Source organism: Myxine glutinosa, chromosome 5, assembly GCF_964187855.1.
Source record: "Myxine glutinosa chromosome 5, kmMyxGlut1.1, whole genome shotgun sequence".
NCBI lineage: Eukaryota > Metazoa > Chordata > Myxini > Myxiniformes > Myxinidae > Myxine > Myxine glutinosa.
In genome coordinates, this window is record NC_136265.1 from 28,799,997 (window position 1) to 28,826,597 (window position 26,601).

Genomic DNA, 26,601 nt, shown 5'->3' on the forward strand with positions numbered 1-26,601 from the left:
CCGGCCATGAGTGCGGCCTTCATGGAGCGGTGAAACCGCTCGCACAACACGTTGGCTTGGGGGTGGTAGGCCGTGGTGCGGTGCAGCGTGACCCCCAACGAACGGGCGACCGCGCCCCAAAGCTCAGACGTGAACTGTGGGCCGCGGTCGGACGAGATGTCCACTGGTGCGCCGAAGCGCGCGACCCAGGTGGCGATGAATGCCTGCGCCACGTCGGCGGTGGTGGTGGAGGCGAGGGGCACGGCCTCCGGCCACCTGGTGGTCCTGTCCACCATGGTGAGCAGGTGGGTGAACCCCCGCGAGGGGGGCAGGGGACCCACCAGGTCCACGTGGACGTGGTCGAAACGCCGTTCAGGCACGGCCAAAGGTGCCAGCGGGGCCTGGGTGTGGCGGTGGACCTTGACCCGCTGGCAGGCCGTGCAGGCGTTGGCCCAGTCGCGGATGTTTCGTCGAAGGCCGTGCCAGACGAAACGCGCCGACACCAGCTTCTGAGAAGCTTTCCGGCCCGGGTGAGAAAGGCCGTGGATGGAGGCGAAGATGCGGCGCTGCCAGGAAACGGGCACGATGGGGCGAGGCTGGCCCTGGGAGACGTCGCAGAGCAGGACGGTGCCCGCGAAGGGAATGTCGGCCAGGCGGAGGCCCGTGTCCGCCGCACGGAGTGCCTGCACCGAGGCGTCGGTGGTCTGGTCGGCCGCCATGAGCGCGAAGTCCACGCCGAGGTGGACCGCGTTCGCGCTGGCCCGAGAAAGACAGTCGGCCACGGCGTTGTCTTTGCCGGCGACGTGCCGGATGTCCGTGGTGAACTCCGACACGGCGGAGAGGTGGCGCTGCTGGCGGGCCGACCACGGCTCCGTGACCTTAGCCATTGCGTAGACCAACGGCTTGTGGTCGACGAAAGCCGTGAACGGGCGGCCCTCCAGGAGGTGTCGGAAATGGCGAACGGCCAGGAATAGCCCGAGCAGCTCGCGGTCGAACGTGCTGTAGTATAACTCGTTCGGCCGGAGTTGCCGGCTGAAAAAAGCGAGTGGCTGCCAAACCCCGTCCACCCATTGCTCATGGACGGCGCCCACCGCGTAGTTGGAGGCGTCCGTAGTGAGGGCGATGGGCGCGTTGAGCACCGGGTGAGCCAGCAGCGTTGCGTCGGCGAGGGCCCGTTTGGAGCTGGCGAAGGCCGCGTCCATGGCCGCGGACCAAACAATGTCATGCTTGGCCGGCTTGCCCCGGAGGGCCTCGTAAAGGGGCCGCATGAGCTGAGCAGCGCGGGGCACGAATCGGTGATAAAAATTCACCATGCCGAGGAACTCTTGGAGGGCCTTGATGGAACAGGGACGCGGGAACGTGGTGATGGCCTTGACCTTGGTCGGCAGCGGCACGGCCCCGGTCTTGGTGATGCGGTGGCCCAAAAAGTCAACGGTCGTCGCGCCGAAGTGGCATTTGACCGGGTTGACAATTAAGCCGTGCTCGCTGAGGCGACCGAACAGTGTTCGGAGGTGGAGGAGGTGCTCGGTGCGGGACGTGCTGGCGACGAGGATATCGTCCAGATAGACGAAAAGAAACGGCAGGTCGCGCAGCACGCCGTCCATCAAGCGCTGGAACGCCTGGGCCGCGTTCTTGAGGCCAAACGGCATCCGCAAAAATTCGAACAGGCCGAACGGCGTGATGACGGCCGTCTTCGGGACGTCGGCCGCCCGGACAGGTACCTGGTGGTATCCCCGTATCAGGTCAATTTTCGAAAAGATGACCCGTCCCGCGAAACGGGCGGAAAAGTCCTGAATATGCGGGATCGGGTACCTGTCGGGGGTGGTAGCGTCATTGAGACGGCGGTAGTCGCCACACGGGCGCCATCCACCCCCCGGCTTTGGCACGATGTGCAGTGGCGAGGCCCATGCGCTATCGGAGCGCCTCACGATGCCGAGGTGCTCCAACGCGTCGAACTCGGCCTTCGCCACGGCGAGCTTGGCCGGGTCGAGGCGGCGGGCCCTGGCGTAGACCGGCGGGCCCGTAGTGGGTATGTGGTGCTCGATCCCGTGCCGCACCGCGACGGCCGAAAACGTCGGCAGCGTGAGGGCCGGGAATTCCGCGAGCAGGCGAGCGAACTCGTTCGCTGCCGGGAGGGCGCACGCCAGTTCGGTCGGCGTGGAGCTGCTCATCGTGCACGCCAGGGAGCTGAAGGTCTCGGCGTTGACAAGGCGACGACGTTTGACGTCGACCAGCAGCCCGTGCGCGCAGAGGAAGTCGGCGCCCAGCAAAGCCATGGGGACGCAGGCGGTCACAAAAGTCCATTGAAAACGCTGGCTGCCGAAGCAGAGGGTGACGACGCGTGGGCCGAAAGTGCGTATGGCCGAGCCATTAGCAGCGACCAAAGAGGGGCCGCAAACGGCGTCCCACCTGTCCTGCTCGGAGGCGGGTATGACGCTCAGTTGGGCGCCGGTGTCACACAGGAAATGCCGCCCAGGCGCTTTGTCCCGAATAAACAGCAAGTTGCCCGAGTGGCCGGCACTCATGGCTGGGAATGAACGCCGGCCCGGCCGTTTCCCGACCTGCCGAAAGTGCACGGGGGCCGGCACGTCCGAGCCTTGTGTCCGAACCTGGCATGGTAATAACACCACGCCCGGTCAGGTGGAGGCCCCGGCCGTCGTGTCGCAAGCGGGCGGTGCGGCGTGGCGGCCGCCAGTTGCACCGGCAGTTCGGCCTCCAACCGCGCAGGGCGCTCGGGCGTCGTGGGTGTCGCCTCGGACGGCGGCGGGCTCCAGGTAACCGCGCCGATGTGCTGGCCCGCCGAGGAGATCTTATCGGCTTCCCTGGCGAGGGCGCGGGAATCCGTGATCAACGTGCCAGCCAGGGCGAGGCGTACCGGGTGAGGCAGCTGGCGAAGGAACAGCTCGCGGAACAGAAAATCCGGAGAGTGCTCACCGAGCAACGAGAGCATATAGTCCATGCGCTCGGACGGGCGCGTGTCGCCGAGCTCGGGCAGAGCGAGCAGGCGCCGTGCGCGTGCTGCCGGTGAGAGGGCGAAAGCGTCGAGGAGGAGTGTCTTCAGCGCGTCGTATTTGTCAGCAGCCGGCGGGTGCTCGAGGAGGCTCAAGGCGCGGGCCGCGGTGGCGGAACCGAGCGCCGCCACAACATGGTGGAAGCGGGAGTCGTCCGCGGTGATGCCTCGCAGGGCGAACTGAGAGTCCGCCTGAGCGAACCAAACAGCCGCTTGAGCCTCCCAGAAGGTAGGCAGTTTAAGCGTCACTGCCGTATCCATGTCGGTAGGTCACCAATGAAGGAACTGCGCTCCAACGCGAGTCAAAAGAATTGACGCGACCAAAGACGGAATTCGTCCGAGTTGCTTTATTGAAACAAAACAGCTCAGGTATTCTGACAAGCCCGTTTATCGGGCAGCAATATATATACACATTTATGTCGGGAAGTTTGCCCGGCAAAAGCTATACCGGGCATACCCGGGTGTCAAGGGCGAGCCTTGGAAAGGCGAGCCTGGACCTGCCCGGGCGTGTTTGGCTGCGGCCTGGCAAGTCGAGGCTGGGCGTGCCCGGGCGCTCTGGACGAGCACTGGAAAAGCGAGAGCGGGCATGCCCGGGCGCTCTGGACGAGCACTGGAAAGGCGATAGCGGGCATGCCCGGACGCTCTGGGCGAGCCCGTGAAAGGCGATAGCGGGCATGCCCGGACGCTCTGGGCGAGCCCTGGAAAGGCGATAGCGGGCATGCCCGGACGCTCTGGGCGAGCCCTGGAAAGGTGATAGCGGGCATGCCCGGACGCTCTGGGCGAGCCCTGGAAAGGCGATAGCGGGCATGCCCGGACGCTCTGGGCGAGCCCGTGAAAGGCGATAGCGGGCATGCCCGGACGCTCTGGGCGAGCCCTGGAAAGGCGATAGCGGGCGTGCCCGGACGCTCTGGGCGAGCCCTGGAAAGGCGATAGCGGGCATGCCCGGACGCTCTGGGCGAGCCCTGGAAAGGCGATAGCGGGCATGCCCGGACGCTCTGGGCGAGCCCTGGAAAGGCGAGAGCGGGCATGCCCGGGAAAGACGAGACCGGGCGTGCCCGGGAGGTTCGGGCGTGCCCGGGAACAGTGAGTCCGGGCATGCCCGGGAGAGGCGCGTCTGGCCGTGTTCTGGCCGGTGCAAGGCGATTGTGTACATCCAGCGGTAACCGCTACAGCGTCATCATTCCACAAATCCCATTCAAATTCCCATTTTAATTTTAACATGACGTCATCATTCCACAAATCCCATTCAAATTCCCATTTCGATTTTAAGATGGCATAATCATTCCACAAATCCCATTCAAATTCCCATTTTAATTTTAACATGACGTCATCATTCCACAAATCCCATTCAAATTCCCATTTTAATTTTAACATGACGTCATCATTCCACAAATCCCATTCAAATTCCCATTTAGATTTTATCCAATAAATCATGAAAAGAGACAAAGATTCCCACTCTGAGGACATTGAGGGACGTAAAGCCGGTTGTCTCGTCTGCTTGAACCTGTACACATGAAAATCCCCTCGAAATGAGAAGGTCATTGTGTTCCGGTGCCCGTTCATGGAGATGTTGAACGGATCCAGATTCTAAGTTTGAAGGTGCGTGGTTCGAATTGGTTCATACATTGAACATCAGGTAATTGATGAAGCACAGGTGTGTTGGTCCAAATGTCCACCTGTGCGGGTTTTCTTGAACATTTTGATGATTAAAGATTTCTATAAAACACACAAATGGAGTGACGTGGAAACATGGATAATTATATCTGTTTTTGTCAATTTCATTGCTTCATTTATTCCTTGGAGTGAAATAAATTATAATTTTAGGTGAGGGTAAAGGTGTGTACCGGGTGTGACGTCAGAGGAGCAGGTGTTTGTGTTTATTGTATAAAAAGGTGAGTCTGGTGTGAAATTCATTCGTTTCGTCATTCACTTGTCTGTGCCGTGGCCCACTACTGGTCCAGGTGATCTCGCTCATTTCTTCATTGAGTCGTTTCTTTCTTTGAACAAAATGGCAGTTGAGGTTCAGACCGTCGGTACCAAGGTGAGTTATTTGGTTCTTCAGGTGAACATGGCGGATCGAGTTCCAGATGAATCGGTTTAGCGGGGAGAACCGGGAAATCAGTCGGGGAGTTAAACATGATTCGTTAAAGTTGTTTAAACGCTTTTATGGCTGGGCGAACTGAGGGATCGGTCTTTGGTTTGGCGGGTTCGTGCTCGGGGCTTGGCGGGGGTGTTCGTGGGGGTGGCTGGGTGAGAATCCCTAAATTCCTTTTGAATTCCTCAATGTTTGAATCCCAATTCTTTATCATGTGATCCCGAATTTAATTTGTATTGCAGAGCTTTGTAATGTGTCCGACCAATGTTTGGCTGAGACTTGGGTTTATTAACTCGTAAATGCTCGTGATTAAAAAATACCACATGGAAGAACAAAATAGCAAGTAAACGAAAAAAAACATGTTTTAGGGCGACACTTATTTAAAAAGTATTAAAATTTTAACCTATTAAAAAAAATTTTTTTTTTTATTTCGAATTTTTTATATTAAATTTTGATAGATGAAATTGTACCGGAAAAGAGGACCGTGGGCCAAATTTCAGCTCTCTAGGACGTGTGGAACCTAGAAAACGAACGGCTCAAATTTTAAACGGACAAACAAAGTTCAGATAAAGTTAAAAGTATAAAAATAAACCCACTTTATTCATGTGCTGGTTGAGACAACTGAAAATGGGTGCATATCTTTACATGATACTCACACCTGAGGAGGAAGAATAAATAACCTGGTTGAGGCAGCGATTTGGTGCTTATACACTGCCTCTGTTATTTATTTATTTTCCTGAGGAATGTTTAATTTTTCAAAGTGGAACAGAGCGCATTAGCCGATTTGTGAATGAATCTGACGTAACGATATTGTGTTTTAAGTAACTCTGCGTTGCTGAGGTGTAAAAACACAAACGAATCGATCGTTCATTTCTAAACCAGGATTGACGAGGTTAGTTTGTGGATTTGATAGTTGACTCCCAGCCTCATCCGCTCTGAGAATCTCAATCTGTAAAACCCAAAAAGTTTCAGAATGTGAGATGTCCTCATTGTTTTAACTCTCTCCTTGTCCGCAGAATGTATTTCAGAGATTGTCTTCACTGCCGTTGTTCAGTTCTGCTGCGGATGAGTTGGTTCAGGCCTACAGGTGTGGGAAAGAGTCGAGGCCTGTTCTTCTCTCTTTTGGTAATATGGTAGAACAGGGTGTTACAGGGGTAGCTGTGATCACCTCCAGTGGGATCGAACCAATCGCCAGGATTCTTCATCCGCAGAGTGAGTGAATCTGTGCAGATCAGACGACATGGCTGACCTGTTTTTAATTTATTTTATGGAAAGTTATCCATTCTCGAGAAGCACGGACATTGTGTTGGATCGTTTTTTGAAATTGTCCACTTTGTGTAAATTATTTATCCGTTATCTTTGCGTTTCCATGAAATGTCTTTGATACAGTTAAGTTTGTCGACGAGCTCGCATGCCGGGGTCTGGATCTCGTGGAAGAGAAAGTACCGTTGTTGCACCAACCTGCCAACAAGGTATTGGGAATAGAGGAAGTGACTCCATGTTCCTGTCATGTAATTCCTTCAAATGGTCCAATGGAATTTGGTTGTGGAGATTCGTGGAACTGGAACTGTCTGCTTTGAACTGGGAAAACAAGGAAATCTTATTGTTTTTGAAGTAACTTAAGTTTTCCTTTGTTCAGTGATGGATATTTCCTTGTTTGCAGGTGCTTGGTGATGTGAAGAAGAATTTGCAAATTGCACAAAAACAAATGGGAGTCTTCCTGGATTGGTCCAAGTCCCAGGTCGGAGTGGGTATGGAGCGATCCAAGCAGGCCATGTTGGACGGTACGGACTCTCTACTGAAAACAAAGTTTGGACAGGTGGTTTTGTCAGGTGCAGACTCTATGCTTTCTCAAGTCGATGGATACCTGCCACGTGATCAGCCGGGTAAGTTGGTGCTGTGTGGACTTGATGTACTTGTGCAGAAAGTTTTGTACTTCTGCAGAAAGTAATACCTGTGCTTTCTGCAGAAGGTGAAAGTCCTGATGAAAAAGTTGTCATGCGAAGCGACTCGTCCCTTGACCTTTACCGTCGGCTCATTGCTGTGTCCAGCAAGGCCGGACGAGAGGTGTTCAAGAAGAGTTCTTCCGGGATCCAACGTGTTGCAGAGACCGGTCGTGCCGGTCTAACCAGTGTTCTCGAATCTTTCAACGCACTATGCGACTCCGTTGTGAAGAAGACTCCGGTGAACCAGGTGATCGATGCGGTGCACCAGGAACACGATTCAGATCGCTCCGGTGATGTCTGTAAACCCTCAACCGGTGCGGGGACCCTGGGCAAACCAAGCAAATGAGTGAATGTCCGCAGGTGATTTCTCATTTGCTAAATTTTTGTGCAGCTTCACATTGAATGCATTGGATTTGCTGTGTTTGTCACGTGATGGAAATAAAGTTCTTGAAGAAAGTGATTTTTGTTTTGTTTTGGGTCTTGAATTCATTCCCATCTTGGTTGTAATGTTGTCTAGGCGGTCTTCCATGTGGTCATTGTACCCGTTTCGGTTTGAGCTTGGAAAGGTTTGTCCTTACCTAACAAGGAATTCAGGTTTGTCTTTTAAAATTTTTATTCTCCCTCCAGTGTTATAGGTTTTGCTGATACCCACAGTCTTCCACAAACTTCTCCGGTATCGATTGGTCCTTGATGCGATGGATGTTGGCAGGTTTTCCTTTCTTGCCTCTGCTGTCACACAATAAATCTCCCACATTCAAAGTGGTCCAGACCTTTGTGGCAACTGTTACACGTTCGTTCCTCCATGATATTTGGGTTTGCGATGCTGTGGCACCTTTCGAAAAGAGAAGACCATTGCACGTATCCTTCTGAAAAATCCCCATGGGTGGGGGTAATGCTGGTTAGGGCAGGAATTTGTAATTTGACAAGGATTCCGATCACTTGCCGACCTTTCACGGAGGTCACCGTGGGATTTTTGAGGATCCACAAACTAATGCTGGTGATGTGACGCCTTGTTTACCGTACATCGGAGGGACGGCACACACATGGAATCACCTAGTCTGTAAAACACCGGGATGACAGTTTGCAGGATTCAAACCCAGGCTAGAAAAGCAATCGATTTTGTCCGATCGAGATAGACCCGATGAGAAAAGCAAAGGCAGCACCGAAACTGGCCGACGACCTATGGACAGACACAAACTACATCTTCTATAATGGATTTGTTGTACACCGCTCCTTTCCAATGCAATCTCCAGGCGGTGCATGACGTGATCGCCGGGCACCGAAGGGGGCTCGGCAATGACGCACACCAAGGGAGTACTCAGTTTTCACTCCGGTTGTTTGTTACTTGCCGGAAAAGATTCCGGCAAGTATGTTGGTTGGTTGGTTTCTGTTTGCGCAGCACTACGTCTGCATCGTTGCACAAAGCATCGCCAAACTTTACACACATTTGTCTTGCCCTGGAATAGACTGGCCAATTTTTAACAATCTCGGACCAAGGCCTCCATTATGACGTCATAATTCGACAAGTACAAGACTTCATCCAATCAGGATGCAATTTCTTCAGCGACATGACGGCACAAACTGATAGAGGGAAAAAATGATGTCATCGCTCACGTGGTTCGGCCACCATCTTGGAAAAACCAAAAAACTTTGCACCTCGATATCTCAAAGTGCTGAATAGAAAAAATTGAGACATGGCTCATTGTAAAGCACTCCATGGGGAATAAAATATGTTAATGATGTCATAGGTGCCTCCATTATGACGGCATAATTCGACTTGTACAAAACTTCATCCGATCAAGATGCAATTTCTTGAGACATGACGGCATAAACTGATAGACAAAAAAATAATGATGACGTCATCAGTCACGTAGTTCGACCGCCATCTTGGAAAAACCGAAAAACTTTGCACCTCTATATCTCCGAAAGTGCTGAATAGAGAAATTGAGACATGGCTCATTGTAAAGAACTCTTCATAGGGAATAAAATATGTTAATGATGATGTCATTGGTGCCTCCATTATGACGTCATAATTCGACAAGTACAAAACTTCATCCGATCAAGATGAAATTTCTTGAGCATAATCGTGGAATAAATTAGTTTAGAAAACAAATAATAATGACCTCATCGGTCACGTGGTTCGGCCGCCATCTTGGAAAAACCGAAAACCTTGCTCCAAAATGGCCGATAAAAAAGTACCTTCCGGCAAGTCCTCGGTCTCTGATCTGTTTATTTGTTTGTCCGCACAGAATAAATATGATTTTCTCTGCAAACGTTGGTCTGATTGACAGGAAATTTTCACCATAGGTGCAACTCCACCTGTGTAATTTTTTCATGATAATTATGACGTCATAGGTCGCGTGGTTCGGCCGCCATCTTGGAAAAATCGAAAAATTTGCACCTCTATATCTCAGAAAGCCCTGAATAGAAAAAATTGAGACATGGCTCATTGTAAAGAACTCTCCATGGGGAATAAAATATGTTAATGGTGATGTCATAAGTGCCTCCATTATGACGTCATAATTCGACAAGTACAAAACTTCATCCTGTCAAGATGAAATTTATTGAGCGCCACGTCAAAGATGGCTGCCGGGACACTTCAAATGGGCTGCACTCGTGCCAAAGGATTTACATGATGAACTGCCCTGGTTTATTATAAGACTTCCGGCTCGGAAAGGCGCAGTGGAAGTTGTCATGGGAAGATCGATTAAAACTGAAACGACGGCCATTTGCTGCATTGTTTCCATGGAGATTAATACTTGGTTAAGCGGTTGCGAGCGCTCCATTCCATTGGAGTCTTTGCTTAAGCGATTCGAATTGAAGCGAGCCGCTTGCTTCGGGAACTCACCTCTGATTTGTGTTTCTTGAACATCTTTATGAGTTAAATGATAATAACTAGAACGCCACTCAGTAGAGCACATACTCCCGCCGTGGGTCAAGTTGCAATCGTACGATTTCACAAAAGTTTGAGGGAGTAGTTCAGTGACAACACAAGTCAAGACAACACAAGGCAGACACTGCACATAATATATATTGTTGCGGATCTCAGCGCCGGCCTTTCCCCTAACCAAGGGGGGATTAGTCCCCTTGTCTTTTACTAGCCGACGGGACCCGGGACCGATGACGTCCTTCCCGGACAGCGTTAGGGAGGGTTTTAGGACTAGGGATTCGCTATTACCTAAGTACTAACGCCGCCCAGAAACGAGGAAATAAGCCCCGCCCGAATCACGGGTGTTACGGGAAACACCGAACGGTAGCGACCCGTGACCCGAGCCGTTAGCAATGACTAACCCGATCCAAGCGGTTCATAATCGTGCCACGCTTACCCAATGATGGAAATGACTGAATCGGTCGAATTTGGAAGAAAGGAATAACACGATTTATTTACACTTTGTACAACGAGAAGAAAAAGAATACACAGTGCAGCCTTAAGTACAGTCTTAACCTATCCCTGGACAAACGGGCCCATCACACTCAGACACACTCACACAGGGTTGCAGACGAACAGGTCGATGGTCCAGGGATGCGTCCAGGCAGCTCGCTCTCCGGTCCCCAACTCGCACCGCGAAGCAGATGAAACAGCCGGCAGCGGCCAGGAGCTCTCCGCGTGTCGTTTGGCGCGCACGGGATTATCATAGAGCGAATCGGTAGGGCTGGGCTTTGGCGGTTACACTCGCAGCTCAGCCGCGTACGTAATAAGCGAACAGTTCCGATAACCGCGAACCAGGCGCTCCTCCCTTCTCAACTGCCAACTTGCATGCGAGTCCTTCCATTGCCTCTTGATATCAGTGCTTGGCTCCCGTCCTCATAAAGTCCTTTGTATGCAAGTTCTCTCCAATAAGTCCTCCAACACCGTGCATCCCTGTCTCATCTGAGGTGAGGACCTCGCGCCAAGGGTTTTATTGCCACGCCCTTGGAATCCTCTCAATCTCCCCAGACGTTGCTTGCCACGCCCTATCACCCCATGCCCACCGAGCTCTGGTTGGCTGTTGCCCTTACCGTCACTGCCTTTGACGTGCTGCTTGACGCGGCCACACCTCGACCACACGCTCCTCCCTCTTTCCAGGCCTACCTCGTGTCATTTGACTAGTTTCGAGTGAAACCAAGGGCAGCGAACACTGCTGGCAGCCAAAGCGTAACAAACTGCTGCGGGTGGCCCAAAGCGTAACAAATTGAGGGATGCCAAATGGGGATCGAGTTTGCCCATGATGGAAATTGAAGGGCGGCCACAAAATGAAAGGACCTAAGCTTATTATTTCTTTACACAACGCAGATGTCACCAGGGAAATGGCCTACTCTTACACATACGATGACATTGTGGCGGACACAAAAGCCCACTGGCGTGGTGACATCATTCCGCGCACCAAGTGGGCGGTGGCCACGCCCGAGGGGTAGGCGTGGCCTCATGATATACACCGGGCGCGCAGCCCGGAGCGCGCCAGTGTTACAGTGAGCTCCTGAAATAAAGACGCTTATAAGTTACCGCTTGGCCGCTTCCTCTTTGCTCGCAAGCAGCGCGCGTAATGCCGCGCTTTACTGGTGACCCCCTCGACGTTGGATCTGCCGGAGCGATCCTTCCACACGCGACGCCATTGCCATGGCCAACTTCATCAAACTTCCCGAATTTTGGGAGGCTCAGGCCGAAGTCTGGTTCGTCCAGGCCGAAGCCCAATTTCAGCTTCGGCGCCTCACCGGCGATGACACGCGCTATTGCCACGTCGTCGCCTCCCTCGGGCCCGGCACGGCCGCTCGAGTTGTGTCCGTCCTTCGCCACCCACGGGACGGCCACAAGTACGAGGCACTCAAGCGGCTACTCCTAGCCACGTTCGGCCTCACGGACGATGCACGGGCCGACCGCCTACTGGATCTCCCCGAGCTCGGTGACACGCGCCCGTCGGTCCGAATGGACCATATGCTGTCACTGTTGGGCGACGAAGCCCCCGGTTCTCTATTCCGGGCGCTTTTCCGTCGCCAACTTCCAGCGCAGGTTCACCTCGCGTTGGCCGGGACCGGGCTAACGGAACCCCGAGCATTGGCAGCCGAGGCGGACAAGTACTTCGCCGCTTCGGACACGCGGGCGAGAGTCGGCGTGGCCGTCACGGCCCTCGTGGCTGATGCTGCTGATGCTGCTGCTGATCCACAGCATCAGCTTATACAGCATACGCAGCATGCTGATACGCACCTCGTGACCGCCGCCACGCCCCGCCCACTGCCGCGGCGAAAACCGCCACCGCGGGGAAACCCGCCAACTCCACCAGCCTGGCGGAGCCAGCCGCGCTCCTCCAGCTCCACCACCTGGTGCTGGTTCCACGCCAAGTTCGGCCACGAAGCTCGGCAGTGTCATCCGCCATGCTCCTTCAACAGGTCGGGAAACGCCCGGGCCGGCGCTCAATAGTGGCGATGAGCGCCGGCCGTTCGAGCAGCCTGCTGTTCATAACGGACACCTTCTCCGGGCGCCGTTACCTGTGCGACACGGGAGCGCAGGTGAGTGTCGTTCCCGCCGGCACATCAGACAAGCACGCCGCGGGTGGGGGCCCCGCGCTGCTTGCCGCGAACGGGACGCCCATCCGTACGTACGGAAAACGCTGCCTCTCTCTGCGGTTCGGAGGGCAGGTTTTCCGATGGACGTTCGTCACCGCCGACGTGCCCATGGCACTGCTTGGCGCGGACTTCCTGTGCGCTAATGGGCTCCTGGTCGACGTCAAGCGCAGACGTCTTGTCCAGGCCGAGACGTTCAGCTCGCTCGCTTGTGCGTTGCCCAGCTTGGCGAGCAGCTCAACGAGCGGCTTGCCAAGCGGCTTGCCGAACGGTTCGGTTCCGGCCACGTTGGTCTGTACGCTTCCGGCAGCGGACGCATTCACCCGCCTCCTCGCCGGCTTCCCGGCCCTCACGTGGCCCACCTTCTCGGCGGGGGCCGTCAAGCACGGGGTGGCCCATCACATCCCCACCGTCGGGCCACCGGTCTACGCCCAGGCACGCCGCCTCGAGCCGACGAAGCTGGCGGTGGCAAAAGCGGCATTCGCTACCCTGGAGCGACTCGGCATCGTTCGGCACTCAGAGAGCGCTTGGGCGTCGCCGCTGCACATCGTGCCGAAGCCCGGCGGGGGATGGCGACCGTGCGGGGACTATCGCCGTCTCAATGACGCCACGACTCCCGACCGCTACCCTGTCCCCCACATTCAGGACATTTCCGCCCATTTGGCGGGCATGTCCTTCTTCTCAAAGGTGGAACTCATAAGCGGCTACCATCAGGTCCCCGTCAGGCTGGAGGACGTCCCGAAGACGGTGGTCATCACGCCATTCAGACTCTTCGAGTTCCTGCGCATGCCCTTCGGTCTGAAGAATGCGGCTCAGGCGTTCCAGCGACTGATGGACAGCGTCCTGCGCGACTTGGATTTTGTCTACGTCTACCTGGACGATATCCTCGTCACCAGCGTGTCCCGCGAAGAGCACCTACGCCACCTCCGCATGCTCTTCGAACGCCTGGGCCAGCATGGCCTGATTGTGAACCCCGCAAAGTGCCGGTTCGGCGCCGCCATAATCGATTTTCTGGGGCACCGTGTCACCAGGCACGGAGCCGTCCCCCTGTCGGCCAAGGTGGAGGCGGTGAAGGGGTTTCCGCACCCCCGCACGATCAGAGGGCTGCAGGAGTTCCTGGGCATGGTGAACTTTTAACATCGGTTCCTGCCCCGTATCGCCCAGCTCCTGCGCCCCCTGCACGAAGCTCTCCGAGGTAAGCCGGGCAAAGGCGACGTTACCTGGACCGAGCAGATGGATACGGCGTTCACGGGCGCGAAGCTCGCCTTGGCTAACGCCACCATGCTCGCGCACCCGGCGCCCAATGCACCGATCGCCCTCACCACCGATGCCTCGGACTACGCGGTGGGCGCGGTGCACGAGCAATGGGTGCGTGGAGCTTGGCAACCGCTGGCGTTCTTTAGCCGGCAGCTTCGCCCGCCCGAACGCCGTTACAGTACCTTCGACCGCGAGTTGCTCGGGCTTCACTTGGCGGTCAGGCACTTCCGCCATCTGCTCGAGGGCCGTGCGTTCACTGCCTTCGTCGACCACAAGCCGCTGATCTTCGCGATGGGCAAGGTCACCGAGCCGTGGTCGGCCCGGCAGCAGCGTTACCTCTCGGCCGTGTCCGAGTACACGACGGACATCCAGCACGTCGCGGGGAAGGACAACCCGGTGGCGGATTGCCTTTCCCAGGCCGTCGCCCACGCAGTCCACCTCGGCATCGACTATGCCCGGATGGCAGCGTACCAGGCCGCTGACCCCGACGTCCAGGCCTTGCGGACCGCCGTCACGGGCCTCCGCGTCACCGAGGTGCCATTCGACGGCGCGGGCGCGGCCCTCTTGTGCGACGTCTCCCTCGGGCGTCCTCGCCCCATCGTGCCCGCGGGCTGGCAGCGCCAGGTGTTTGACGCCATCCACGGCCTGTCCCACCCGGGTGCGAGGGCCTCCCAAAGGCTGATCGCCGACAAGTTCGTCTGGCATGGCCTCCGGAAGGCCGTCCGCGGCTGGGCCAGGACGTGCCTCGCGTGCCAGCGCGCCAAGGTGCACCGGCACACCCAGGCCCCGTTGGCCCCGTTCACGGTGCCAGAACGCCGGTTTGACCACGTCCACGTGGACCTGGTGGGACCTCTGCCCCCCTCGCGGGGTTTCACCTACGTCCTCACCATGGTGGACCGCACCACCCGGTGGCCGGAGGCCGTGCCCTTGGCGTCGACAATGGCGGCCGATGTCGCGCAGGCTTTCATCGCCACCTGGGTCGCCCGGTTCGGCGCCCCCTCAGACATCTCGTCCGACCGCGGCCCCCAGTTCACCTCGGAGCTCTGGGGGGTGGTCGCGCAGGGGCTCGGGGTCCGGCTGCACCGAACCACGGCCTACCACCCCCAGGCTAACGTCCTGTGTGAGCGATTTCACCGCTCATTGAAGGCCGCGCTCCGGGTCACCCTCCGCGACGGCGGCTGGGTCGACAGGCTCCCCTGGGTCCTGCTGGGCCCCCAGACGGCGCCCAAGGAGGACCTGTGTGCATCCGCGGCGGAGTTGGTCTTCGGGCAACCGCTGCGGGTGCCGGGCGAGTTCCTCCCCGACTCCACGGCACCATGGTCCGCGGCACAGCAGCGCTCCGCTCTGCAAGAGACCACCCAGAGGTTCGCCCCGGTGCCAACGGCATGCCACGGGCACCCACCGACGCACGTCGCCCCGGAGCTTCGCACGGCGGAGTACGTCTTCGTCCGCCACGATGCCCACCGGACACCACTGCGGCCCCCGTACGATGGGCCTTTCCGCGTGCTGGAGACCGGGGCGAAGCACTTCACCCTGGACATCGGCGGTACTCCTGACCGCGTTTCGGTGGACCGCCTCAAGCCGGCCCACCTCGACGTGGACCATCCACCGCCAGTGGCCCGACCCCCACGTCGGGGCCGCCCCCCTGCGGGCGGACCCCCGGCACCGCCCAGCCCCGCCGCCACGCCGCCCCCGGTCCTGCACCCATCCCAGGGGCAGCCAGGGGCATCCCACCTGGCATCCCTGCACCCCGGACGCCGCCGATCGCCAGGGGGCGCTTCGGCCGGGTCATTCGTCTGCCCCGCAAACTGGCCCTCCAGGTGCGTGGGAATTCTGGGGGGGCGCGTGTGGCGGACACAAAAGCCCACTGGCGTGGTGACATCATTCCGCGCACCAAGTGGGCGGTGGCCACGCCCGAGGGGTAGGCGTGGCCTCATGATATACACCGGGCGCGCAGCCCGGAGCGCGCCAGTGTTACAGTGAGCTCCTGAAATAAAGACGCTTATAAGTTACCGCTTGTCCGCTTCCTCCTTGCTCGCAAGCAGCGCGCGTAACGCCGCGCTTTAACATAACCAATTCGAGCCTCGATTCAGTATACAAAAAATTCTAATGGGCCTACGTGTTGCTTGTGGACTAACAATGGGGGGCAAACCTTTAACCTTTAATGATGTTATATGTGCCATTCTCAAAACCTCAACAATATATATATATATATATATATATATATATATATATATATATATATATATTGTTACTGATCGCGGCTTAAGATGTTATATTGACCGAGCGGTGGTGTATTACCGCGACCTAACACTAACAGTTCCCCTGATTCTTCCCCAACTCACCCGATTCACCCCAAACTTTGGCCGTATCGCACCGCAGCTGCCCAATCTGGAAAAGACTAAAACGACGAATGCAAAGAGGAAAAGGAATAAGACGAGAAGACGGACAGAAGAGTAATGGGATTTATTATTTACACATATAATCAAGAAGAAAGCAGTCACGTTTATTTACAACACATAAGACGCAGGTGACACAGTGCAAATACTAGCTTACCTACAGTCTTAATTAACCCCGGGACAGAACAAACAAAAGACAGACTCACACGGGGAATGATGACAGGAATTGGCTGGAAGGAGAGGATGGCTTGGAGCTGTATTGTGCAGCACGATCGGCGCGTTTAGCAGCCGCCGTTCCTTCGCGGCCCTGCTCAAAACCGCCGTCCAGGCCCCAAGTGGCTGTTGGGTGTTGTTGCTGCTGTGGCCGCCGCTGCTTTCCCAGGATTACAACAGGCTTTGTGCTTTCTGGGATGTCGTCTCCTTGGATGTTCTCTATGTTCTCTTGGTCCAATCACTCCTCACCACCGACAACTCAACGCAACCAATGCAACCACTGACGACCAAAACCACACAACTCAGCTCTGCTTCTTGGACCCTCTCTCTTCTCAACGGCTTGGGCTCCCTTTTGTCTGCCGGTAAAAGCTCATCTCTCAAAGCTTGTCTCAGCTTCTCTTTTGGGAGCGTCGCGCTGCGGATTTTAGCTGCGGTCACGCCTGCTCATTCCCTCCTCTCAGCGCCTCCCTTTCTTCTTCAAAGCTCGACTCCTTGGGGAGCGTCGCGCTGTGGGTTATATATGCCCCGCCCCTCAACCTTTGCGAACCTCCCCGATCGCTCTTCCTCCGCCCTCTCTAGCCAAACCCCTGGCTCATGGTTGGTCGAGTGGGGCTGGCTCACTCCTCCCCTCTATGACGAGGTGGAGACACGCCTTTCTTCTCCGACCCTGCCTCGTGGTCAATGGCGGTTATTGGAGGGGAGGTAATTGCCAAACGACGAAAAGGGGGAATGGAGGTTTTGGGAATGGGAATGAAGGGAATCTATCTCTTTCACTTGGTGCAATGGAGTACTTCTATTAATGGGAGACACAGCCTTACCCTAAAACACAGAATAAGATATAACTATTGAACAGGGGTATTCTATGATTGGCTGTGGTGTGGATGCTTTATGGACTAATTATGGGATGCCCTTTGACCTTTACACAGCTCCGGAGGCAGGAGGCGCAGAATAAACAATAATAATAATAATAAAGCACACAATCAAAAAAATATACAGTCCTCATATACGCAACACTGCACCCTCCTCCTCTTAGGCACGTCCCGGGCCTACAACTTTTATTTAGTGTGACACGTAGGTGTAGTTCCCTCTACTTTTAACCTGACCCTGAGTGCGACAGTTTTAAAACATAAATAAATGTGTCCCGCTGCTCCATTGCACCCTGCCTAACAGACTTACGCCCACAGTTAACCGAATTGCGGAATTGTCTTCAAACTATACACTGACGGTGGGGAGCATTATTTACAATGACTCTGCTTTTATTTACAAGACTAACCCAGGACCTGTGATTGTTCTTTCTGGGGGGGGAGACAGTCTGCTCTGCATCAATGCACCATTAAAGCACCCAAAAACGCACCAATACACACCCAAGCACCAATCGGTGCAGTCATCACTGTTCAAGAATAAAAAATAAAACCAACAACCCCTAACCCTGCAGGTGATCTCTTGCTCTTCGGCCCCCTCTGCTGGTTATTATTATTTGTTCTTCCAGATGTTGTCTTTCTTTCATTTTCTTACTGGCGGCCTATTTGCAATAAAGCTTGCCCAAACGTGTCCAGTTTATTTATTTTATTTATGGCCCACAGGGCCGACTAGTGTGGTTCACCTGTGGGGCATCGGTGCCCTGTGGCCAAGGTCCGCCAGCAAGATTTCGGGCCCTCATGGCCGGTTCCAGCAGAGGGGCCATGCCCCAACCCATGGGGTCCATAAGTGGTGCTCGGCCACAGACATGTGGTCCATAATGTGGTGCATCGATGCAGACAGCTGGTTCTGAGAGTTCCGGGCGCACAATGGCCGACTCACGCACGCTCCCCTTGGTGCCCAATGGCGCACAGGTCATGTGGGAGACAAAAGGGGGACAAGAGAAATGAGCAAGGGGTAAGGTCACAAGGGTACACGTCAATAAGGCAATGCAAGGCGAAATGCGCACGGAGAGCGAAATGAGAAAGCTCGTCCCTACCGTACGTCACCCCCCTGTCACCTACACTACCCTTGCCCTTACCCCATATGTACAAAAATCTACACATTACCAATCCGTCGCTACCGTCACGTCTTCCCCTTATTTCCCTTATACCAAATTCGTCTTCACTCCCCCACTATCCAAAATTTGCCATCACCCAATTCGTCATCAATCCTCATAAGGAGGGAGAGATGGAATTACGCACAATGTCACACCCACGTCATGATGCGTCTCACAATCCAAAACATTTGCATCAAAAATAATTAAACATGGCATGGTGTGGAGTACCTGTCACCTCAGGTGAGTGGATGCAGATGGTGCGAGGAGATCCTTCATCCTAACTATCCTCTAAATGATTTTAACACACTTTACACTACCCGGGGTCTCTCCCCGCCAATCCATTGGCCAACTTACACTATGGGTTCTAAAAACCAAATTCCCATTGACCAAACTGTGGTGCTTCTCAATTTGGGGTCTCACTCCCCCGATTCATCTCCCGGTGCCCTTGCACAATTTCTGGGCTGTGACGTGTAGCTCTCCCAGCAGGTCTACCCACCTGCACACCTCCACCACTGTAGTTGCCACCCGAGCTTACCTAGCTCCTCACCCTAACCTAACTAACTGGGGAAGACCCCTCCTGGCTCTGTCACCCCACTCGGTGCCCCCTGGCACTGGGCTACCCGGGTCCGTCCTCCGGATCCTCGGGCCCCATCCACAACAACTACTACCGGCTCCCAGAGCCCACCTGCGGCCTCACCTGGCCGACATCCTCACAGTGGTGGAGTGCCCAAACCAATTACACACACTAACAGGCTACACGCCCAGCCATTTCCACAACACGAATGCACCCATCCAATCACCATTCTTCCACCCGCACCACAGATGCCAATATCCAACCACAATTTACCTATACCCTCTACCTAACACTTACACTACCCGCCCCGGGTATCCGTGATGGGGGTCCACTCTTCCCCCATTCACACCTTCGTACCATCCACTCCACTCCACAATTTCCACCATACTCACTCCACGACCATCCATTCCAATACTCCATTTATTCCACACTATTTATTCCACACAACCATTCTCCATACCTGTTGTTGCACACCTGTGCACTCACACCTGGTGCCACCTGCACCCTCCTTTCTTCCTGGACCATTTGGTCAGCACAACACGCAATCACCACTACTCCCTCATACACTGCTCCATTCACCTGTTCAGTTGCACACCTGTGCAATCACACCTGTTCAATCCTCAAACACACGGCATCATCTCATCTAACTACTCCCCTCTGAAACTTGCGCTTCCCAGTCGTCCCTTTAAACTATTGCGCTCCCTCGTCATTATCATCCACTCTACTCTACCTGCGTCCCCACTACAGGTGTCATTGTCACTAACTAACCTTAACGTTACCTAATGTCATCTTCTAGGTCCCTACACACAATATCCTAACCCACCCGGGCTAGTTTTCACTGCCATAAACCCCATAAACCTAGTGCGCCTTTGCCCCCCCCCCATGAGGGATGATGGATTTGCCATCCCACCACATCGGGGAAGTCCTATCAATTTCGCTCGTCCAAATCCAACAAATCAAAAATTTGCCATTTACTGCTAATCACCGTACCAATCATCAAATTTTGCCTTTTTCTAATTTTGGGTCCAAAACACTATCCTCATCACCCGTCTACTTATTAGATCCTCTCGGTGCGCCAATTCCCTTCTAAAGCTCGGCTTCGTACAGCCGAGCAATGAATGCGGGTTGTTTTGTGCCAGCGGCTGGATACGTCCCGCATTCGGGGCAGGGACGGGGGCTTACCCGAGCCGAGATCCCACGCACCACCTCGGCGTGGAGCCATCCAATGTCCCGATCTCGACCTGCCGGCACGTCTCAACAAAAAGTGGTCGCCATGACGACCCTTCCTATCAGGCTGCCCGCTCCGCCTAGTGGAGCACGGACGCGGCCGTTCCAAGCGAGGCCCAGCGTGGATCGCGTACGGCGGTCCTTTCGAACCCGCCGTGGCTCGAATCCCCGCTGGTTCTCGCGGCACGCGAAGCCCGGCACGCACCGAGGGCCCGATTCGGCTAAAAGTCGCTCTAACCGCTAACCCGGTTACCGTCGATGCCTCACCTGCATGCTTACATGCATACGCTACCCCTTTCTTGCTCATACCTCCAGCTGTTCCCATGCTCCTCGTACCTTTCCTTACACACCTCGGTACACTCATTCCGCTCACAGACTTGGTCACACACCTGACCACCGAACACCTTGGCACACATTCGTCGCTCGCACACCTCACCAACACACCTCTTCGCGCCCCCTCCTTGGCCACCTCCTCTGTGACAATCACAGGTGTGCTTTCACTCGCACACCCAACCACGTGCCTCACGACCAACTCAAGTGTGCATTCCCACACACGCTCTACCATTCCAGGTGTGCATCCTTCCATTCCAGGTGTACATCCTCGCTCACCTGTCACAACCAACTCACGCTCCGTGTCACTCTCACTACTCTCACCTCCACTCTCGGTCGCGCACTCACCCTTACTCTCGACAGCGCACTCTTTCCCCATGCACCTGTCCGTTACACACCTTTCTCGCGCACACTCTTGTGCACACTCTCCCGTTACATCCTCTGTAACACTCACCACAGGCGTGCATTCTCCTTCACTCTTGACAGCGCACTCTTTCCCCATGCACCTGTCCGTTACACACCTTTCTCGCGCATCCTCTTGCGCACACTCTTTCGTTACTTCCTCCGTAACACTTACCACACCGCGCTTCCATGTGCTCCCTCGCACACGCGCTACGACCGACTCACTCTCGACAGCACACTCACTGGTCGGCGCGCACTTTTTCCTCACACACCCCATGGTCGGACATTCTCGCACACCTCTTTTTTCGCACACCAGACCTGTCGCCCACTTCACCAACGGCCTTTCACGAACACCCGGATCCAAACCAATCCCCAAGCCGACTGAAGCTTTCCTCACATCATGTACATTTCCGATTATATCGCCACTCACCTTGGCACCTCGTCTCCGCACCTCTTTTGCCACCTGCAAACTTTTTATTTGGTTAGTGAGCAGCACATCACGATTCGAGCACAGACCTTGTACCAATTCCATTACTTCCTCCTTTATCTCCCTCTTAGTTTCTGTCCGTCCCTTCTTAATTTCACTCACCTCTTCTTCCACTTCCTCTAATTTTTGCTTCACCTCTTTTATTTCCCGGTGCGTCTCCTCAAGTTCGTCCTCTAAGGCTACCGTGACCGTCTCTAGGTGCATCCTCACCTGCCGGTCCTTCGTCTCCATTACCTCTGTCACCTCGTCCACCCTCATTGTCAGTCCCTCACGTACCATCTGACATTGCCTCTGTGTTGCTATTAAGTCTTCCTTGATGTCTCTTTGTGTCGCTTTTAACCCTCCTAGTACCGCAGTGTTCCTTTGAACCTGCTCCACTAACTCCGCTTGTCCCTCTGTCAGCTGTTCCACCTCCTCCGTCAGATCTTCTATTCCCCCTTGTAACTTTGCCGTCCCATTTCTCACCTCTTTCTCCATACGCTTCTCACCTCGCTTTACCTCCTCGCGTAGCCCCGAAACCTCCTCACTTACACCTCGTCGTATCTCCTCTTTCATCTCCTCCCTCTCTTTTGTAGATGCCACCCTCATCTGTCCCAATTCATCCCTCTGAGCATCCAGTTTGGTTTCTACCCCGATTTGCACCTCCTCTATCTGGTTCCCCATTCGTTTGATTTCCCGGGCAGATTGTTCCCCTATTTCCCGCAATTTGTCCTCCATCCTATTTTCTAACCCCATTAACCCATTTTTTACCCCCTCTAACTGATTCTCCTGGGCAGCCATTCTATTTTCCACCCCCGTTAACCCATGTTTCACCTCTTTTATCCCGTTGTCTAACCCCTCAAATTTATCGTCTAACTTCCCAACTTTCTTGTCTAATCCCTCACCGGTACCCCTCGCTTCGTCCCTCATTACCCCCAATTGCTCACTCTGAGCCTCCATCCGGTTCCCCATTTGTCCCATTTGGCCCCCTATCCTGTTTTCCATCCCTTTGAAATTATCGTCTGTTTTTACCATAAAGGCCATCATCTGTTTCATAAACAGGTCCAAATTCATTGGCATCTCTGGCTCGGCTGCCGCGACCACGGGCGCGGCTAAATTTGGTGCCGCTACACCCACGTGCGCGAGGACGCCATTTTGTGCATCTGATACCCCCTCAACCACATCCTCCATATACATTTCCCCGAGGTCCTGGGTCGATTCCACCCCGTCTATCTCTAGCTCACCCACTGGCATCCGATCGCCTTGACCAGCCATGGCGCGATTTCAAAATTCGGGTTTTATTTCTTTAAAACACAATTTTTCAGCAGCTCGTAATTTTGAGCGCGTTAAGCGCGCTTTGGGCCTCGTATCCCACTCCTCGACACCAATTGTTACTGATCGCGGCTTAAGATGTTATATTGACCGAGCGGTGGTGTATTACCGCGACCTAACACTAACAGTTCCCCCGATTCTTCCCCAACTCACCCGATTCACCCCAAACTTTGGCCGTATCGCACCGCAGCTGCCCAATCTGGAAAAGACTAAAACGACGAATGCAAAGAGGAAAAGGAATAAGACGAGAAGACGGACAGAAGAGTAATGGGATTTATTATTTACACATATAATCAAGAAGAAAGCAGTCACGTTTATTTACAACACATAAGACGCAGGTGACACAGTGCAAATACTAGCTTACCTACAGTCTTAATTAACCCCGGGACAGAACAAACAAAAGACAGACTCACACGGGGAATGATGACAGGAATTGGCTGGAAGGAGAGGATGGCTTGGAGCTGTATTGTGCAGCACGATCGGCGCGTTTAGCAGCCGCCGTTCCTTCGCGGCCCTGCTCAAAACCGCCGTCCAGGCCCCAAGTGGCTGTTGGGTGTTGTTGCTGCTGTGGCCACCGCTGCTTTCCCAGGATTACAACAGGCTTTGTGCTTTCTGGGATGTCCTCTCCTTGGATGTTCTCTATGTTCTCTTGGTCCAATCACTCCTCACCACCGACAACTCAACGCAACCAACGCAACCACTGACGACCAAAACCACACAACTCAGCTCTGCTTCTTGGACCCTCTCTCTTCTCAACGGCTTGGGCTCCCTTTTGTCTGCCGGTAAAAGCTCATCTCTCAAAGCTTGTCTCAGCTTCTCTTTTGGGAGCGTCGCGCTGCGGATTTTAGCTGCGGTCACGCCTGCTCATTCCCTCCTCTCAGCGCCTCCCTTTCTTCTTCAAAGCTCGACTCCTTGGGGAGCGTCGCGCTGTGGGTTATATATGCCCCGCCCCTCAACCTTTGCGAACCTCCCCGATCGCTCTTCCTCCGCCCTCTCTAGCCAAACCCCTGGCTCATGGTTGGTCGAGTGGGGCTGGCTCACTCCTCCCCTCTATGACGAGGTGGAGACACGCCTTTCTTCTCCGACCCTGCCTCGTGGTCAATGGCGGTTATTGGAGGGGAGGTAATTGCCAAATGACGAAAAGGGGGAATGGAGGTTTTGGGAATGGGAATGAAGGGAATCTATCTCTTTCACTTGGTGCAATGGAGTACTTCTATTAATGGGAGACACAGCCTTACCCTAAAACACAGAATAAGATATAACTATTGAACAGGGGTATTCTATGATTGGCTGTGGTGTGGATGCTTTATGGACTAATTATGGGATGCCCTTTGACCTTTACACAGCTCCGGAGGCAGGAGGCGCAGAATAAACAATAATAATAATAATAAAGCACACAATCAAAAAAATATACAGTCCTCATATCCGCAACAATATCTATCTATAATTCCAGTAATCTCTGTGTGTCTGTCTGTGTGTCTGTGTGTCTGTGTGTTTGTCTGTGACCGCTGTTTCTCGACAACCACGGGTCCGATATACTTGAAACTTGCCAGGTATATTGCTGGGGACCCGAGGATGTGCCTTTTCAAGGTTTGAAATTAATCGGACAAGTACTTACCGAGCTATGGCCAAAAAACGCTTCAACCAATCAGAGAGCAGCGAGCTATCACGTGTGCCGAACCGTTAATGCAATGCAAGCGTTAATGCGTTAATGCAAGGCTTTTCTTTTTTTCCCTCTTCTCTTTCTACTTTTCCTTGCGATTAAATTGCAAACAGCCAAAATACGTTGGCGCTAATTGAATAATTGGCCATTAACACTAAAATAATCGTAACTGCGATATGCCAACTTCCGGACAGTGCAGCCTTCCCTGTTGTTGTTGTTTGCAGCAGCTGTTTGCAGCAAGGCAAGGCTTTTCTTTTTTTCCCTCTTCTCTTTCTACTTTGCCTTGCGATTAAATTGCAAACAGCCAAAATACGTTGGCGCTAATTGAATAATTGGGCATTATGTTTTACAACTAATAAAAACGAATTTGCGATTCATTCGCTTTCCTGCGCGTTTGTGTACGCGATGGCGATTTCTTTACCAAACTCCGGAAGCCGTTCGCTTTGGACCGAACCATTGCATGTAAATAGAGGGGGGGGGATTGTCACCACTCGCAAGCCGTTCGCTTTGGACCAAACCATTTCATGTAAATAGGGGGGGGGATATAATTTTAGATATATATATAGTACGGGCATGCCCTAGTATATATAATATATAGAAGATAATGTTAAAAAAAAAAAAAACAAGGCAATTTCACTTACATTTTCGGATTCAGCGTTCAATTCTATGTAAGTGACTGTATTTTGAGGCGTGTGTGACTTCAAATAAAATTGTAAGCCAGGAAAAACGTTCGTTGCATTCCTTAGGGATACAACATGTAAAACTGGCCCAAACGTCAAAACAAAACTCGCTCATTTTAAGTCGTACAAGCTAATGCGACCACTCATTCTTCTGGGAGGAATCCCGTGCACATGCTTGTCACACTTATGGCACCTAAGTCTTTATAAGTTCAGCAAATACTGACACCGCGATTGACATTCGCTGAGGTAAATGTTGATCTTTTCTGAGGTAAAAAAAAAAAAAAAAAAAAAACAGTTTTAAAGCATTATACGTATCAAACGATATATTTTATGAAACGTGGAAACCGAATACACACTTTGGTGGTTTTATAATGACAGAATGTCTTTTTTAGAAAAAAAAAAGAACCTTGAAGACGGCGCTGCTAAAAAAAAAATACACCGCTCTAACGCATAACCACAAGTTTAAACTACATTTACAACAAATATGAAAACTATTTTCATATCACAATGTTAAATATAGAATATATGGAAGATAATGTTTAAAAAAAATGAGCCCTATCTTCCAACGTTAAAAAATCCTTCAAAAAATTACTGGATCCGGAATAATATCCTGAGCTTCACCAAAAACTAGTCAATTCTTCCTTATCCCAAGGGCAATCATCCCACCAACTTTCATCCAAATCCGTTCAGAACCTTTCCAGATATCTTGTTCACAAACACACGAACACACATACGCACACACACACGGACGGACACGATCGAATGCATTACTCCCTGGCGGGAGTAATAATAAAAACACCTCGTTCACAGAGATAATGTCATCATTCCACAAATCCCATTCAAATTCCCATTTAAATTTTAACATGACGTCATCATTCCACAAATCCCATTCAAATTCCCATTTAAATTTTAACATGACGTCATCATTCCACAAATCCCATTCAAATTCCCATTTAAATTTTATCAAATAAATCATGAAAAGAGACAAAGATTCCCACTCTGAGGACATTGAGGGACGTGAAGCCGGTTGTCTCGTCTGCTTGAAGTTGTACACATGAAAATCCCCTGAAAAGGAGAAGGTCATTGTGTTCTGGTGCCCTTTCCTGGAGATGTTGAACTGATCCAGATGCTAAGTTTGAAGGTGCGTGGTTCGAATTGGCTCCGACATTGAACATCAGGTAATTGATGAGGCACAGATGTGTTGGTCCAAATGTCCACCTGTGCGGGTTTTCTTGAACATTTTGATGATTAAAGATTTCTATAAAACACACAAATGGAGTGACGTGGAAACATGGATAATTTGAACTGTTTTTGTCAATTTCATTGCTTCATTTATTCCTTGGGGTGAAATAAATTATCATTTTAGGTGAGGGTAAAGGTGTGTATCGGGTGTGACGTCAGAGGAGCAGGTGTTTGTATTTATTGTATAAAAAGGTGAGTCTGGTGTGGAATTCATTCGTTTCGTCATTCACT

At 53.2% G+C, this 26,601-nt stretch overlaps 1 protein-coding gene across 1 annotated transcript; it reads left to right on the top strand.

Annotated features, from left to right (window-relative positions):
• Nucleotides 1-4,956: 4,956 nt before the first annotated feature.
• Nucleotides 4,957-7,489, top strand: LOC144892006 (perilipin-3-like). The gene is made up of 5 exons (XM_078777159.1): nucleotides 4,957-5,030; nucleotides 6,101-6,296; nucleotides 6,474-6,556; nucleotides 6,748-6,970; nucleotides 7,054-7,489. Exons 1-5 carry the CDS (start codon nucleotides 4,998-5,000, stop codon nucleotides 7,374-7,376), a joined length of 858 nt encoding a protein of 285 aa, XP_078633285.1. The 5' UTR covers nucleotides 4,957-4,997; the 3' UTR covers nucleotides 7,377-7,489.
• The last annotated feature ends 19,112 nt before the right edge of the window (nucleotides 7,490-26,601 follow it).